General features: G+C 63.1%; 1 protein-coding gene across 1 annotated transcript in view; it reads right to left on the minus strand.

The window, feature by feature from the left end:
• The window catches only part of COL2A1 (collagen type II alpha 1 chain), a 24,677-nt gene extending 24,222 nt beyond the window's left edge, over positions 1-455 (minus strand). Inside the window, exon 1 of the mRNA XM_032713385.1 lies at positions 387-455. Coding sequence (XP_032569276.1) covers positions 387-455 — 69 coding nt within the window. The remainder of the gene's footprint in view (positions 1-386) is intronic.
• Between the last annotated feature and the right edge of the window lie 11,882 nt (positions 456-12,337).

Below are 12,337 nucleotides of genomic sequence, written 5' to 3' on the forward strand. Positions count from 1 at the left end.
ATCTCCGAGCACAATCGAGCCTTTGTCCCCGCTCCTCTCCCTGCCCAGCTGAGACGAGGCAGCGACAGCGGCGGCTCTTCGGGGGCTGCCTCATCCCTCGGGGTGCCGGGGGTCCGCTCCAGGTCCCCGTCCTTGTCCCCAGCCCGGGGCTGTCCCGCTCGTGTCCCACGCCCGGGGGGCTGCGGGGCCGCCGCCGGTGTCCCGCGCGATGCCGGAGGTTTTAATGCCCCGCACGGGATCCCGCGGCTCTGAGCAGGTCCCTCCCGTCAGCCATCAGGAGGTTGGGTTGTTAAATGGAGGCACATTGTTGTTTAAATGGGGGGTCGGAGCCCCTCCGGGGGTTGGATCCCCCCGGGCCGGCTCCACCCGCTCCCGCTCCCTCCCACCCCGGGGCTCTTCCCGAGGCACAATCGTTGTTCCCTGCGCCGAAACCCCCCCGGGGACTCCCCTCCCATCTCCCCCCCTCCCTCTGACGGGCTCCAAACCCCTCGGAGACCCTCATCCCATCTCCCCACCTCCTTCTGCCGGCTCCAACCCCCTCGGAGACCCTCATCCCATCTCCCACTCCCTCTGCCGGGCTCCAAACCCCCCCAGGACTCTCATCCCATCTCCCTCTGACAGGCTCCAAACCCCCCCAGGGACCCTCATCCCATCTCCCTCTGACGGGCTCCAAACCCCCTCGGGGGACCCTCATCCCATCTCCCCCCTCCCTCTACCGGCTCCAAACCCCCTCGAGACCCTCATCCCATCTCCCACCTCCCTCTGCCGGCTCCAACCCCCCCAGGGACCTCATCCCATCTCACCTCCCTCTGTGGGGCTCCAAACCCCCCGGGGACTCTCCTCCCATCTCCCACCCCCTCTACCGGGCTCCAAACCCCCTCAGAGACCCTCATCCCATCTCCCCCCTCCTTCTACCGGCTCCAAACCCCCCCGGGACCCTCCTCCCATCTCCCACCTCCCTCTGCCCCCTCCTCCCGCCGGCAAAAAGCCCGAGCAGGCTCCCTCCCCTGCTCCCTCCCTCCCGCAGCTGGTTCGTTATTCCTGCCTGGATTATTCCTGGCGACAGGTCGGGATGATTTAATGGATTTGATTAGAGGAAGCTGGCTCTGTGCTGCAGCCCCGGGGCTCTCTGGATTCCCCCCGGGCAGCCTGGCACGGGCAGGGGGGGGCCGGGCTGGGATGGTGCTGCCCGTGAAAGGGGCCCTGTTCCTGTGGGGGGGTCCTGCTGTGGCAGAAGCTTTTTTGGGGGGGGGTTGTTTGTGATTCCTGCGGCCTCCCCCTGCTCCCTCCTCCCGGCTGGGACTGGGCTGAGCCAGGTTTGGGGCTGCCTGGGCCTGGGGGCACCTCTGGGGGCTGCTGGGCACCAGGCACCCCGCTACCTCCTTCCCCTCCGCGTTTTGGGGAGCCCCTCGTGCTGCCCAGGGATGGTTTTGGGGTCCCTGCTGCCCCTCTGCTCTCGCTGGCACAGAGGGCACGGGGAGAACGTGCCAGGGAGGGTTTGGGGGCTGCCCAACCTGCCAGAGCCCAGGGGGAGCTGCCTGAGAATGGGCAGGGACAGGGTGGTCCCCTCCCTCCCTTTGGGGACATCCAGGGGTCAGTGGGGACACCAGGGGTCAGTGGGGACATCTGGGGTCAGTGGGGACATCTGGGGTCAGTGGGGACAGCCAGGGATCAGTGGGGACATCAGGGGCCTGTGGGACAGACAGGGGGTCAGTGGGGACATCAAGGTCAGTGGGGACATCAGAGGTCAGTGGGGACATCAGAGGTCAGTGGGACATCAGGGTCAGTGGGACATCAGGTCAGTGGGAACAGCCAAGGGTCAGTGGGGACAGCCAGGGGGGTCAGTGGGGACATCCAGGTCAGTGGGGACATCAGGGGATCAGTGGGACATCCAGGGGGTCAGTGGGGACATCAGGGATCAGTGGGGATATCAGGGGTCAGTGGGGACATCAGGGGTCAGTGGGACAGCCAGGGTCAGTGGGGACATCCAGGGGGTCAGTGGGGACATCGGGGTCAGTGGGACATCTGGGGTCAGTGGGACATCTGGGGGGTCAGTGGGGACATCTGGGGTCAGTGGGACATCTGGGTCAGTGGGGCAGCCAGGGGGTCAGTGAGGACATCAGGGTCAGTGAGGACAGACAGGGGTCAGTGGGGACATCTGGGTCAGTGGGACATCTGGGGTCAGTGGACATCTGGAGGGTCAGTGGGGACATCGGGGGTCAGTGGGGAAAGCCAGGGGTCAGTGGGGACATCTGGGGGTCAGTGGGAACAGCCAAGGAGTGAGGACATCAGGGTCAGTGGGGACAGCCAGGGTCAGTGGGGACATCTGGGGGGTCAGTGGGAACAGCCAGGGGTCAGTGGGGACATCAGGGGTCAGTGGGGCAGCCAGGGGTCAGTGGGGACATCCAGGGGGTCAGTGGAGACATCGGGGTCAGTGGGAACAGCCAGGGGTCAGTGGGGACAGCCAAGGGTCAGTGGGGACAGCCAGGGGGTCAGTGGGACATCAGGGGTCAGTGGGGACATCAGAGGGTCAGTGGGGACATCCAGGGTCAGTGGGGACATCAGAGATCAGTGGGGACATCAGGGGGTCAGTGGGGACATCCAGGGTCAGTGGGACAGCCAGGGCAGTGATGGGGACAGCCAGGGGACAATGGGGTCAGCCAGGGGACACGAGGCTGAGGGACAAGTCCTGACCCCCCTCAGGACACGGGCTGAGATGTCCCTGTGCCCAGGGCTGTGTTACAGAGCCTCAGACCCCCAGGGGTGGGACAGGCAGGGGACGAGCCCCAGTTCCCTTTTTGGGGTGGGACAGAGCCCCAGTTCCCTCTGTGGGGGTGGGACAGGCAGGGACGAGCCCCAGTTTCCCTTTTTGGGGTGGACAGGCAGGGACAGAGCCCCAGTTCCCTTTTGTGGGGTGGGACAGGCAGGACAGAGCCCCAGTTCCCTTTTTGGGTGGGACAGGCAGGGACAGAGCCCCAGTTCCCTCTGTGGGGTGGGACAGGCAGGGACAGACACTGGGTCCCTGTGCAGGAAGGGGGACTCGTCCTCGCCATCTCCTCCCTCCCGGGCTGCGTCCCTGCCCCTCATTAGCAGCACAGATCAGCGTTTCACACGTGCTGCTTCATTATTCATGAGTTGGAGGCCTCTCTCTGCTCCCAACTCGCCTCCCTCTCCCTCCCTGCACCGGGAAGTTCCCCTGAGCTCATCCCTGTGGATCTGAGCCTCACCCAGCCAGGGAAAGGCCCCAGAGTGCTGGCTCTGGGCTCCAAAACCCATGAGTTCATCCCAGGAGAGCCCCATCCAGCTCCCTGTCCCCATCCCAGCTCCCTGTCCCCATCCCAGCTCCCTGTCCCATCCCAGCTCCTGATCCCCATCCCAGCCCTGTCCCATCCCAGCTCCCTGTCCCATCCCAGCTCCCTGTTCCAATCCCAGTTCCCTGTTCCAATCCCAGCTCCCTGTTCCCATCCCAGCTCCCTGTCCCAGCTCCCTGTCCCCATCCCAGCTCCCTGTCCCCCTCCCAGCTCCCTGTTCCCATCCCAGCTCCCTGTTCCCATCCCAGCTCCCTGTTCCCATCCCAGTCCCTGTCCCCATCCCAACTCCCTGTTCCCATCCCACCTCCCTGTCCCCATCCCACCTCCCTGTCCCAGCTCCCTGTCCCCATCCCACCTCCCTGTCCCCATCCCAGCTCCCTGTCCCATCCCAGCTCCCTGTCCCCATCCCAGCTCCCTGTCCCCATCCCAGCTCCCTGTCCCCAATCCCAGCTCCCTGTTCCCATCCAGCTCCCTGTTCCCATCCCAGCTCCCTGTCCCCATCCCAGCTCCCTGTCCCCGGGCTGAGCCAGAGCCCCGGGGAGTGTTCACGGGACAGCCCCAGGGAGCTGCAGGGGATTAAGACCTCTGGAGGTTTCCATGAGGCTCCAGGGCTGAGCTGGCACTGGGGAGAATCGAGTTTGATGTGGAATGGTGGAGATTGTGCTGAGATCGGCTGAGATCGTGCCTTTGGCATCGGGTTCTGCATCCTCTGCCCTGGAATGCAGGAGGGGGAGTGGTGCAGGGAGCAGGAAGGGAGCAGGAAGGGTCCACAGCAGTCCCAGCAAATCCCCACCACTCCTCCTCTCCTCCTTCCTCCCATCTCTGAATGATGCAGGGAGCAGAAGGGTTCACAGCAGTCCCAGCAAATCCCCCCCACACTCCTCCTCTCCTCCTTCCTCCCACCTCCGGAGCTGCTGTGAAAGAAAAGGGATCTGGAACATGTCCCTGTGCCCCACAGCCCCCCCACTGCTCCCTGCTGAGCCTCCCCTCCTCCCCCTGCCAGCCCCACTGGGCACCACCAGCTCCTGCTGCGCCCCTCAGACCCCCCTAAACCCCAACGTGTGCCCCAAAACCACCCTGTGCCCCACTGGGCACCACCAGCTCCTGCTGCACCCCTCAGACCCCCTAAACCCCAACGTGTGCTCCCTGCACCCCAAAACCATCCTGTGCCCCAGGGCACCACCAGCTCCTGCTGCGCCCCTCAGACCCCCCTAAACCCCACGTGTGCTCCCTGCACCCCCAAAACCATCCTGTGCCCCACTGGGCACCACCAGCTCCTGCTGTGCCCCTCAGACCCCCTAAACCCCAACATGTGCCCTCTGCACCCCCAAAACCACCCTGTGCCCCACTGGGCACCACCAGCTCCTGCTGCGCCCCTCAGACCCCCCTAAACCCCGATGTGTACCCCAAAACCTTTGTGCCCCCTGCATTCCCCGCTCAGCCCTCACCCCACCCACTCCACGGGGGGTCGGGGCTCAGCTCCTGCCACCCCAGGAGCTCCACAACTCCTCTCCCTGACAAAAAACCCTCGTGTGGCTCAAACCTGCCCCTCTGGCAGGTACTGGGGTGTCCTGCAGCCCCCCGGGAGCTCACAGGGAAGGGTACTGGGGTGTCCTGCAGCCCCCGGGAGCTCACAGGGAAGGGTACTGGGGTGTCCTGCTCCCCTGGGAGCTCAGAGGGAAGGGTACTGGGGTGTCCTGCTCCCCCCTGGGAGCTCACAGGGAAGGGTACTGGGGTGTCCTGCAGCCCCCTGGGAGCTCACAGGGACAGGTACTGGGGTGTCCTGCTCCCCCTGGGAGCTCAGAGGGAAGGTAATGGGGTGTCCTGTAGCCCCCTGGGAGCTCAGAGGGACAGGTACTGGGGTGTCTGCCCCCCAGGAGCTCACAGGGAAGGGTACTGGGGTGTCCTGCTCCCCCCCGGGAGCTCACAGGGACGGGTACTGGGGTGTCTCCCCCCCAGGAGCTCACAGGGACGGGGGGCAGCGCTCCGGGGGTGCTCAGCCAGGGGATGCTGCTGCTGCTGCTGCTGCTCCCCCTCCCTCAGCCCCGCAGCCTCCAGGCCCCAACCCCGCTGGGGGGACCCCCCCGGTGCACCCCCGGCCCCCCGTTGGCCCCGTGGTTGTCACAAGGCCCCGGAGCCCCCGCGGCGAGCGGAGCTCCCCCCGCGGCGCAGCGTTTAGTGGATAATCAGGGAGCCGGAGCGAGGAGCATCTCCAGCGCAGCTGGAGACACCGAGGCGCGGAATTACTGATACCCAGGCGCTTCCTGCAGCTTTTGACAGCTCGTAAACAAACCGCACGGGTCCATCTGGCTCCTGGGAAAAAAAAAACAACTCGGGGGCAGCGCGTGGGTGGCAGGGACGGCTCCATCCTGCTCTGTCCTGCTCCGTCCTGCTCCCTCCTGCTCCCTTCTGCTCTTCTGTTCCATCCTGCTCCCTCCTGCTCCCTCCTGCTCCATCCTGCTCCCTCCTGCTCCATCCTGCTCCCTCCTGCTCCCTCCTGCTCCCTCCTGCTCCCTCCTGCTCCCTCCTGCTCCATCCTGCTCCATCCTGCTCTGTCCTTCTCCATCCTGCTCTGTCCTGCTCCATCCTGCTCCATCCTGCTCCATCCTGCTCCGTCCCGCTCCGTCCCGCTCCGTCCCGCTCCGTCCTGCTCCATCCTGCTCCATCCTGCTCCATCCTGCTCTGTCTGCTCTGTCCTGCTCCCTCCTGCTCTGTTCTGTTCCATCCTGCTCCATCCTGCTCTCTCCTGCTCTGTTCTGTTCCATCCTGCTCCGTCCTGCTCGTCCTGCTCCCTCCTGCTCCATCCTGCTCCCTCCTGCTCCCTCCTGCTCCATCCTGCTCCATCCTGCTCTGTCCTTCTCCATCCTGCTCTGTCCTGCTCCGTCCCGCTCCGTCCTGCTCCATCCTGCTCTGTCCTGCTCCCTCCTGCTCTGTTCTGTTCCATCCTGCTCCCTCCTGCTCATCCTGCTCTCTCCTGCTCCATCCTGCTCTCTCCTGCTCCATCCTGCTCTGTTCTGTTCCATCCTGCTCCCTCCTGCTCCATCCTGCTCTCCTGCTCCATCCTGCTCTGTTCTGTTCCATCCTGCTCCCTCCTGCCCTCCTGCTCCATCCTGCTCTCTCCTGCTCCATCCTGCTCTCTCCTGCTCCATCCTGCTCTCTCCTGCTCCATCCTGCTCTCTCCTGCTCCATCCTGCTCTCTCCTGCTCCATCCTGCTCCATCCTGCTCCGTCCTGCTCTGTCCTGCTCCCTCCTGCTCCGTCCCTGCTCCCTCCTGCTCCATCCTGCCATCCTGCTATCCTGCTCTGTCCTTTTCCCTCCTGCTCCGTCCTGCCCTGTCCTGCTCTGTCCTGCTCCCTCCTGCTCTCCTGCTCCCTCCTGCTCCATCCTGCTCCGTCCTGCCCTGCTGCTCTGTCCTGCTCCATCCTACTCCATCCTGCCCTGGGGTCGGTCCCCAGCGCCTTCCCGGGACCCAGCCCTTCCCTCCACGGTCCCAGAAGGAAGCCAGGGCGTTTACAGATTCTGTGAAGGCATCCCAGTGATTTATGCAAATCGCTTTTTAAAGCCACGCGCACGGGCTCCTAAAAACTTATAAGCGCCGGGGCGGGGGGGGGGGCGGAAAAAGCGCTCGCGCGGATCCGGGGATTCACCTCCGGGGATTCACCTCGGGGCTCCCCTCCCCTGTGTCCTCATCTGTGCCCTCGGGCTCTCCCCCCACGTCTGCCTCTCTCCACGGGGCCGAGCAGCAGCAGAGTTTGACCCGGGGGCTGCAGCATTTTCCAGGGAGGCTGCAGCATTTTCCAGGGAGGCTGCACCGTTTTGCAGGCGAGCGGAGCAGCCCCGGCGGGACGAGCTGACGGGAGGTGACGGAGCAGGGATTGTTTTCCGGGGGTGACCCGGCTCTCCCGGGGAGGGCAGCGGGTCGGGAGCGCCCCCGGCTCTGTTGCCTCGTCCTCAGCTGGGAGATTTTCGGGCGTCACCGTGTTTTGCCCGAAGCAAATCATCCAGAAAACAGCCGGGAGCTGCTCAGACGCTGCTGCTGCTCCTCCTCGGCTGCCTCCCTGCCCCTGCTCCGCCCGGGCTTCCCCAGGCACCAGGATTTGGGATCCCTCCTCGACTGCTCGTGGCTTTGCTCACCCCACACCGATGGGAACGTGGAGACAGGAGCTCCTGCTGGAATCCAGTTGCATTTCCACCCCCTCTGCAGCAGGACAGGGGTGCCCAGTGCTCCAGTGCTGAGCCCACCCTGACCTCGGCCAGGACGGGGAAGAGGAGGGTCAGGAGGAGAGAGGAAGGGCACCGGTGCTGGGCACGGCACAGTGAGAGGCTGGCACGTGCCTGTGCCTTGGCACTGCCTCGTTAGAGCTCTGAGTGGTGCAGGTGAATCATCCAGTGCCCCCGACCTGCGAGAGCTGGAAAACGTCGGGATTAGGGAAGGAGGGAGGCACAGCCAGAGGGGTCACACCCCCCAAAGCTCTTGGCACACCCAGAGGGGTCACACACACACTCACACACACACAGCTCCTGGCACACCAGAGGTGTCACACACACACTCACACAGAGCTCTTGATACACCCAGAGGTGTCACCCCCCCTCCAAAAGCTCTGTGCACACCCAGAGGTATCACACACACACTCACACACACAGAGACTTCTGGCACACCCAGAGGTGTCACACACTCACACACAGCTCCTGACACACCCAGAGGTGCACACACACTCACACACAGCTCTTGGTACACCCAGAGGTGTCACACACACACTCACAGAGCTCTTGACACACCCAGAGGTGTCACCCCCCCTCCAAAAGCTCCTGGCACACCCAGAGGTGTCACACACACACTCACAGAACTCCTGGCACACCCAGAGGTGTCACACACACACACAACTCCTGGCACACCCAGAGGTGTCACACACACACTCACAGAACTCCTGGCACACCCAGAGGTGTCACACACTCACACACAGCTCTTGGCACACCCAGAGGTGTCACACACTCACACACAGCTCCTGGCACACCCAGAGGTGTCACACACTCACAACAGCTCTTGGCACACCCAGAGGTGTCACACACTCACACAGCTCCTGGCACACCCAGAGGTGTCACACACTCACACACAGCTCCTGGCACACCCAGAGGTGTCACACAGTCACACACAGCTCCTGGCACACCCAGAGGTGTCACACACAGCTCCTGGCACACCCAGAGGTGTCACACACAGCTCCTGGCACACCCAGAGGTGTCACAACACACACACAGAGCTCCTGGCACACCCAGAGGTGTCACACACTCACATACAGCTCCTGGCACACCCAGAGGTGTCACACACAGCTCCTGGCACACCCAGAGGTGTCACACACGCTCCTGGCACACCCAGAGGTGTCACACACTCACAGAGCTCCGGCACACCCAGAGGTGTCACACACAGCTCCTGGCACACCCAGAGGTGTCACACACTCACACACAGCTCCTGGCACACCCAGAGGTGTCACACACACTCACAGAGCTCCTGGCACACCCAGAGGTGTCACACACAGCTCCTGGCACACCCAGAGGGGTCACACAGTCACACACAGCTCCTGGCACACCCAGAGGTGTCACACACAGCTCCTGGCACACCCAGAGGTGTCACACACACTCACAGAGCTCCTGGCACACCCAGAGGGGTCACACACACTCACACAGCTCCTGGCACACCCAGGGGTCCCACACCCCCGGAGGCACCACACCCTCCTGGAGGTGTCACACCAAGAGCTTTGGAGCGGCTCAGCTGCACCTCAGGCCGTTCCTGCTCCTCTGGCGATGCCTCTGCACACAGAGGCTCGTTAGCAAGTGAATTATTAATGACCATTAATAAGCTGTAGTGGCGTTTGTGGCTGCTGGGGGAGATGAAGAGGCTCTCCAGGGGCATCCGGCGAGGGTGTCACGGCTCGGGTGGTGCCCCGGGCACGGGTGTCCCGAGGGACCCAGGGGCTGGAAGTGCAGCCCTGGATGGCACCAGCACGTGGGGGGGAGTTTCCAAATTGCTCCCCGTCAACCTCCCCCCGGGGTTCGTTTATCCCAACCCCGGGCTGGGGATTCCGAAGGATCTGCCCGGGAATTTCCCGGTGCCGTTTTCCATCTCTGCCCCCTGATTTCAAGTGGGGAGAAGCCGGGGCAGAGGGGGCAGGTCCCCCAAGGCTGTGGAGCCACAGATCTCCACGGGGAGCCCAGAAAATCCACTGTCTCGCGGCCTTTTGCCTCAGTTTAATTTCTCTGGCCCTTTGCAGCCGCCTCTGTTTTGTTGCCTGTGGAGCTTGGCCTGAGCTCCCTGCAATTCCTGCTCCAACCAGGGAGCTCCAGGAGCTCCTCACCAGCTCTTATTTATTTATACAGCCCTCACCGTCGGATATTATGGCCAATTCCTTTATTTTTATTTTTATTATTTTTATTTTTATTTTTGGAGGGCTTTTTTTGCAGCGTGGAGGGTTTGGCGAGTTTGCATCCAGGATGGAGCCGGGGCAGGGTTTCCCACCCACCCGGGGTTCCTCAGGGATTTGAAATCCCTGCTCCACCTTCTCCCGGCAGCAAAGAGCCACGGGGAGAAACACGCGGAGCCACCGGGGCCCGGGAGAACTCCCCCGCCCGGAGCAGATCAGATTTGAAAAAAAAATCAGATTTGAAAGCCCCGATGCGGCTCCGAGGGAAATTCCGGGCTGGAATTCCGTGTTCGTTCCGCCCTCCTATAAAACCGTCTGAGCAGCCGGAAGGACGTCGGAAAAAAAATCGTGACCCGCTCAGGGTTGGTTCGTGAGCGGGGAGGGAGGGGGGGGGACGCGGGAAAAAGGCATCGGGATAAACGGAATAATCCCGGGAATTAGCGGCACCTCGGCAGCGCCTCCCGGTGACCCCTCCTGGCACAAAGGGACGGGGCCAGAGGGGAAATGAGGGCACAAAGGGACGGTGCCAGAGGGTAAATGAGGGCACAAAGGGACGGTGCCAGAGGGTAAATGAGGGCACAAAGGGACGGTGCCAGAGGGTAAACGAGCTCTCGGCAGAACGAAGTGGTTCAGTTATAGGAGTGTGAAGAGATCCCGGCGAGGAGGAGGAGGCGGATCACGGGACAAGGACCTGGATCTGGGGGGGCTCCACGGCCCACGGAGCTGGGGAGTCCTGGCAGAGCCCCCCCACCCGAGGACCCTGAGGCTGAGGGTGACCCCCGGTGCCCAGGGCCGGCTGGGAAGCGCTCAGCCGGGGGAAGCTTTGAAAGATTAATCGGGTTTAAATGGAAGCGTTTGGAGAGGAGATGAGGCTCATCTGAGGGAAATCACACGGAACGACGGGAGCCGGGGAGGCCCCGGCTCCACAATGAAGTCCACTTAGCACATTACTGACCATAATGGGCTTTTTGTTAAAGTCCTGAGCGGCGGGGGCTGAGGCTGCACCCAGGGCAGGGTGGCACAGGGACCTGGGACGGGTGGCCAAGGACCTGGAGCGGATGGCACAGGACCTGGAGCAGGATGCACAGGGACCTGGAGCAGGATGGCACAAGGATGTGGAGCAGGATGGCACAGGGACCTGGAGCAGGATGGCAAAGGGACCTGGAGCAGGATGGCACAAGGACAGCACAGGGACTGGAGCAGGATGGCACAAGGACACGGAGCAGGATGGCTCAGGGACCTGGAGCAGGATGGCACAAGGACTCAGAGCAGGATGGAACAAGGACACGGAACAGGATGGCCCAGGGACCTGGAGCAGGATGGCACAAGGACACGGAGCAGGGTGGCACAGGGATCTGGAACAGGATGGCACAAGGACAGCACAGGGACCTGGAGCAGGGTGGCACAGGGACCTGGAGCAGGATGGCCCAGGGACCTGGAGCAGGATGGTACAAGGACCTGGAGTAGGATGGCACAAGGACAGCACAGGGATCTGGAGCAGGATGGCTCAGGGACCTGGAGCAGGATGGTACAAGGACACGGAGCAGGATGGCACAGGGACCTGGACCAGGATGGCACAGGGAGCTGAAGCAGGATGGCTCAGGGATCTGGAGCAGGATGGCACACGGACCTGGAGCAGGACGGCACAAGGACCTGGAGCAGGATGGTACAGGAATCAGGAGCAGGATGGCACAGGAATCAGGAGCAGGATGGCACAGGGACCTAGAGCAGGATGGCACAAGGACACGGAGCAGATGGCACAAGGACACGGAGCAGGGTGGCACAAGGACACGGAGCAGGATGGCTCAGGATCTGGAGTAGGATGGCACAAGGACTCAGAGCAGGATGGAACAAGGACACGGAACAGGATGGCACAGGGACCTGGAGCAGGATGGCACAGGGATCTGGAACGGATGGCACAGGGATCTGGAACAGGATGGCACAAGGACCTGGGCAGGATGGCACAGGGACCTGGAACAGGATGGCACAAGGACACGGAGCAGTCTGGCACAGGGACCTGGAGCAGGATGGCACAGTGATCTGGAGCAGGATGGTACAAGGACCTGGAGCAGGATGGCACAAGGACCTGGAGCAGGATGGCTCAGGGACCTGGAGCAGGATGGCACAAGGACCTGGAGCAGGATGGCACAGGGATCTGGAGCAGGATGGCACAAGGACACGGATCAGGGTGGCACAGGGACCTGGAGCAGGATGGCACAAGGACTCAGAGCAGGATGGAACAAGGACACGGAACAGGATGGCACAGGGACCTGGAGCAGGATGGCACAGGGATCTGGAACAGGATGGCACAGGGATCTGGAACAGGATGGCACAAGGACACGGAGCAGTCTGGCACAGGGACCTGGAGCAGGATGGCACAGTGATCTGGAGCAGGATGGTACAGAACCTGGAGCAGGAGGCACAAGGACCTGGAGCAGATGGCTCAGGGACCTGGAGCAGGATGGCACAAGGACACGGAGCAGGATGGCACGAGGACCTGGAGCAGGATGGCTCAGGGATCTGGAGAAGGGTGGCACAGGGACTGGAGCAGGATGGCACACGGACCTGGAGCAGGACGGCACAAGGATGTGGAGCAGGATGGCACAGTGA

This window comes from Chiroxiphia lanceolata, chromosome 30, assembly GCF_009829145.1.
Source record: "Chiroxiphia lanceolata isolate bChiLan1 chromosome 30, bChiLan1.pri, whole genome shotgun sequence".
Lineage (NCBI taxonomy): Eukaryota > Metazoa > Chordata > Aves > Passeriformes > Pipridae > Chiroxiphia > Chiroxiphia lanceolata.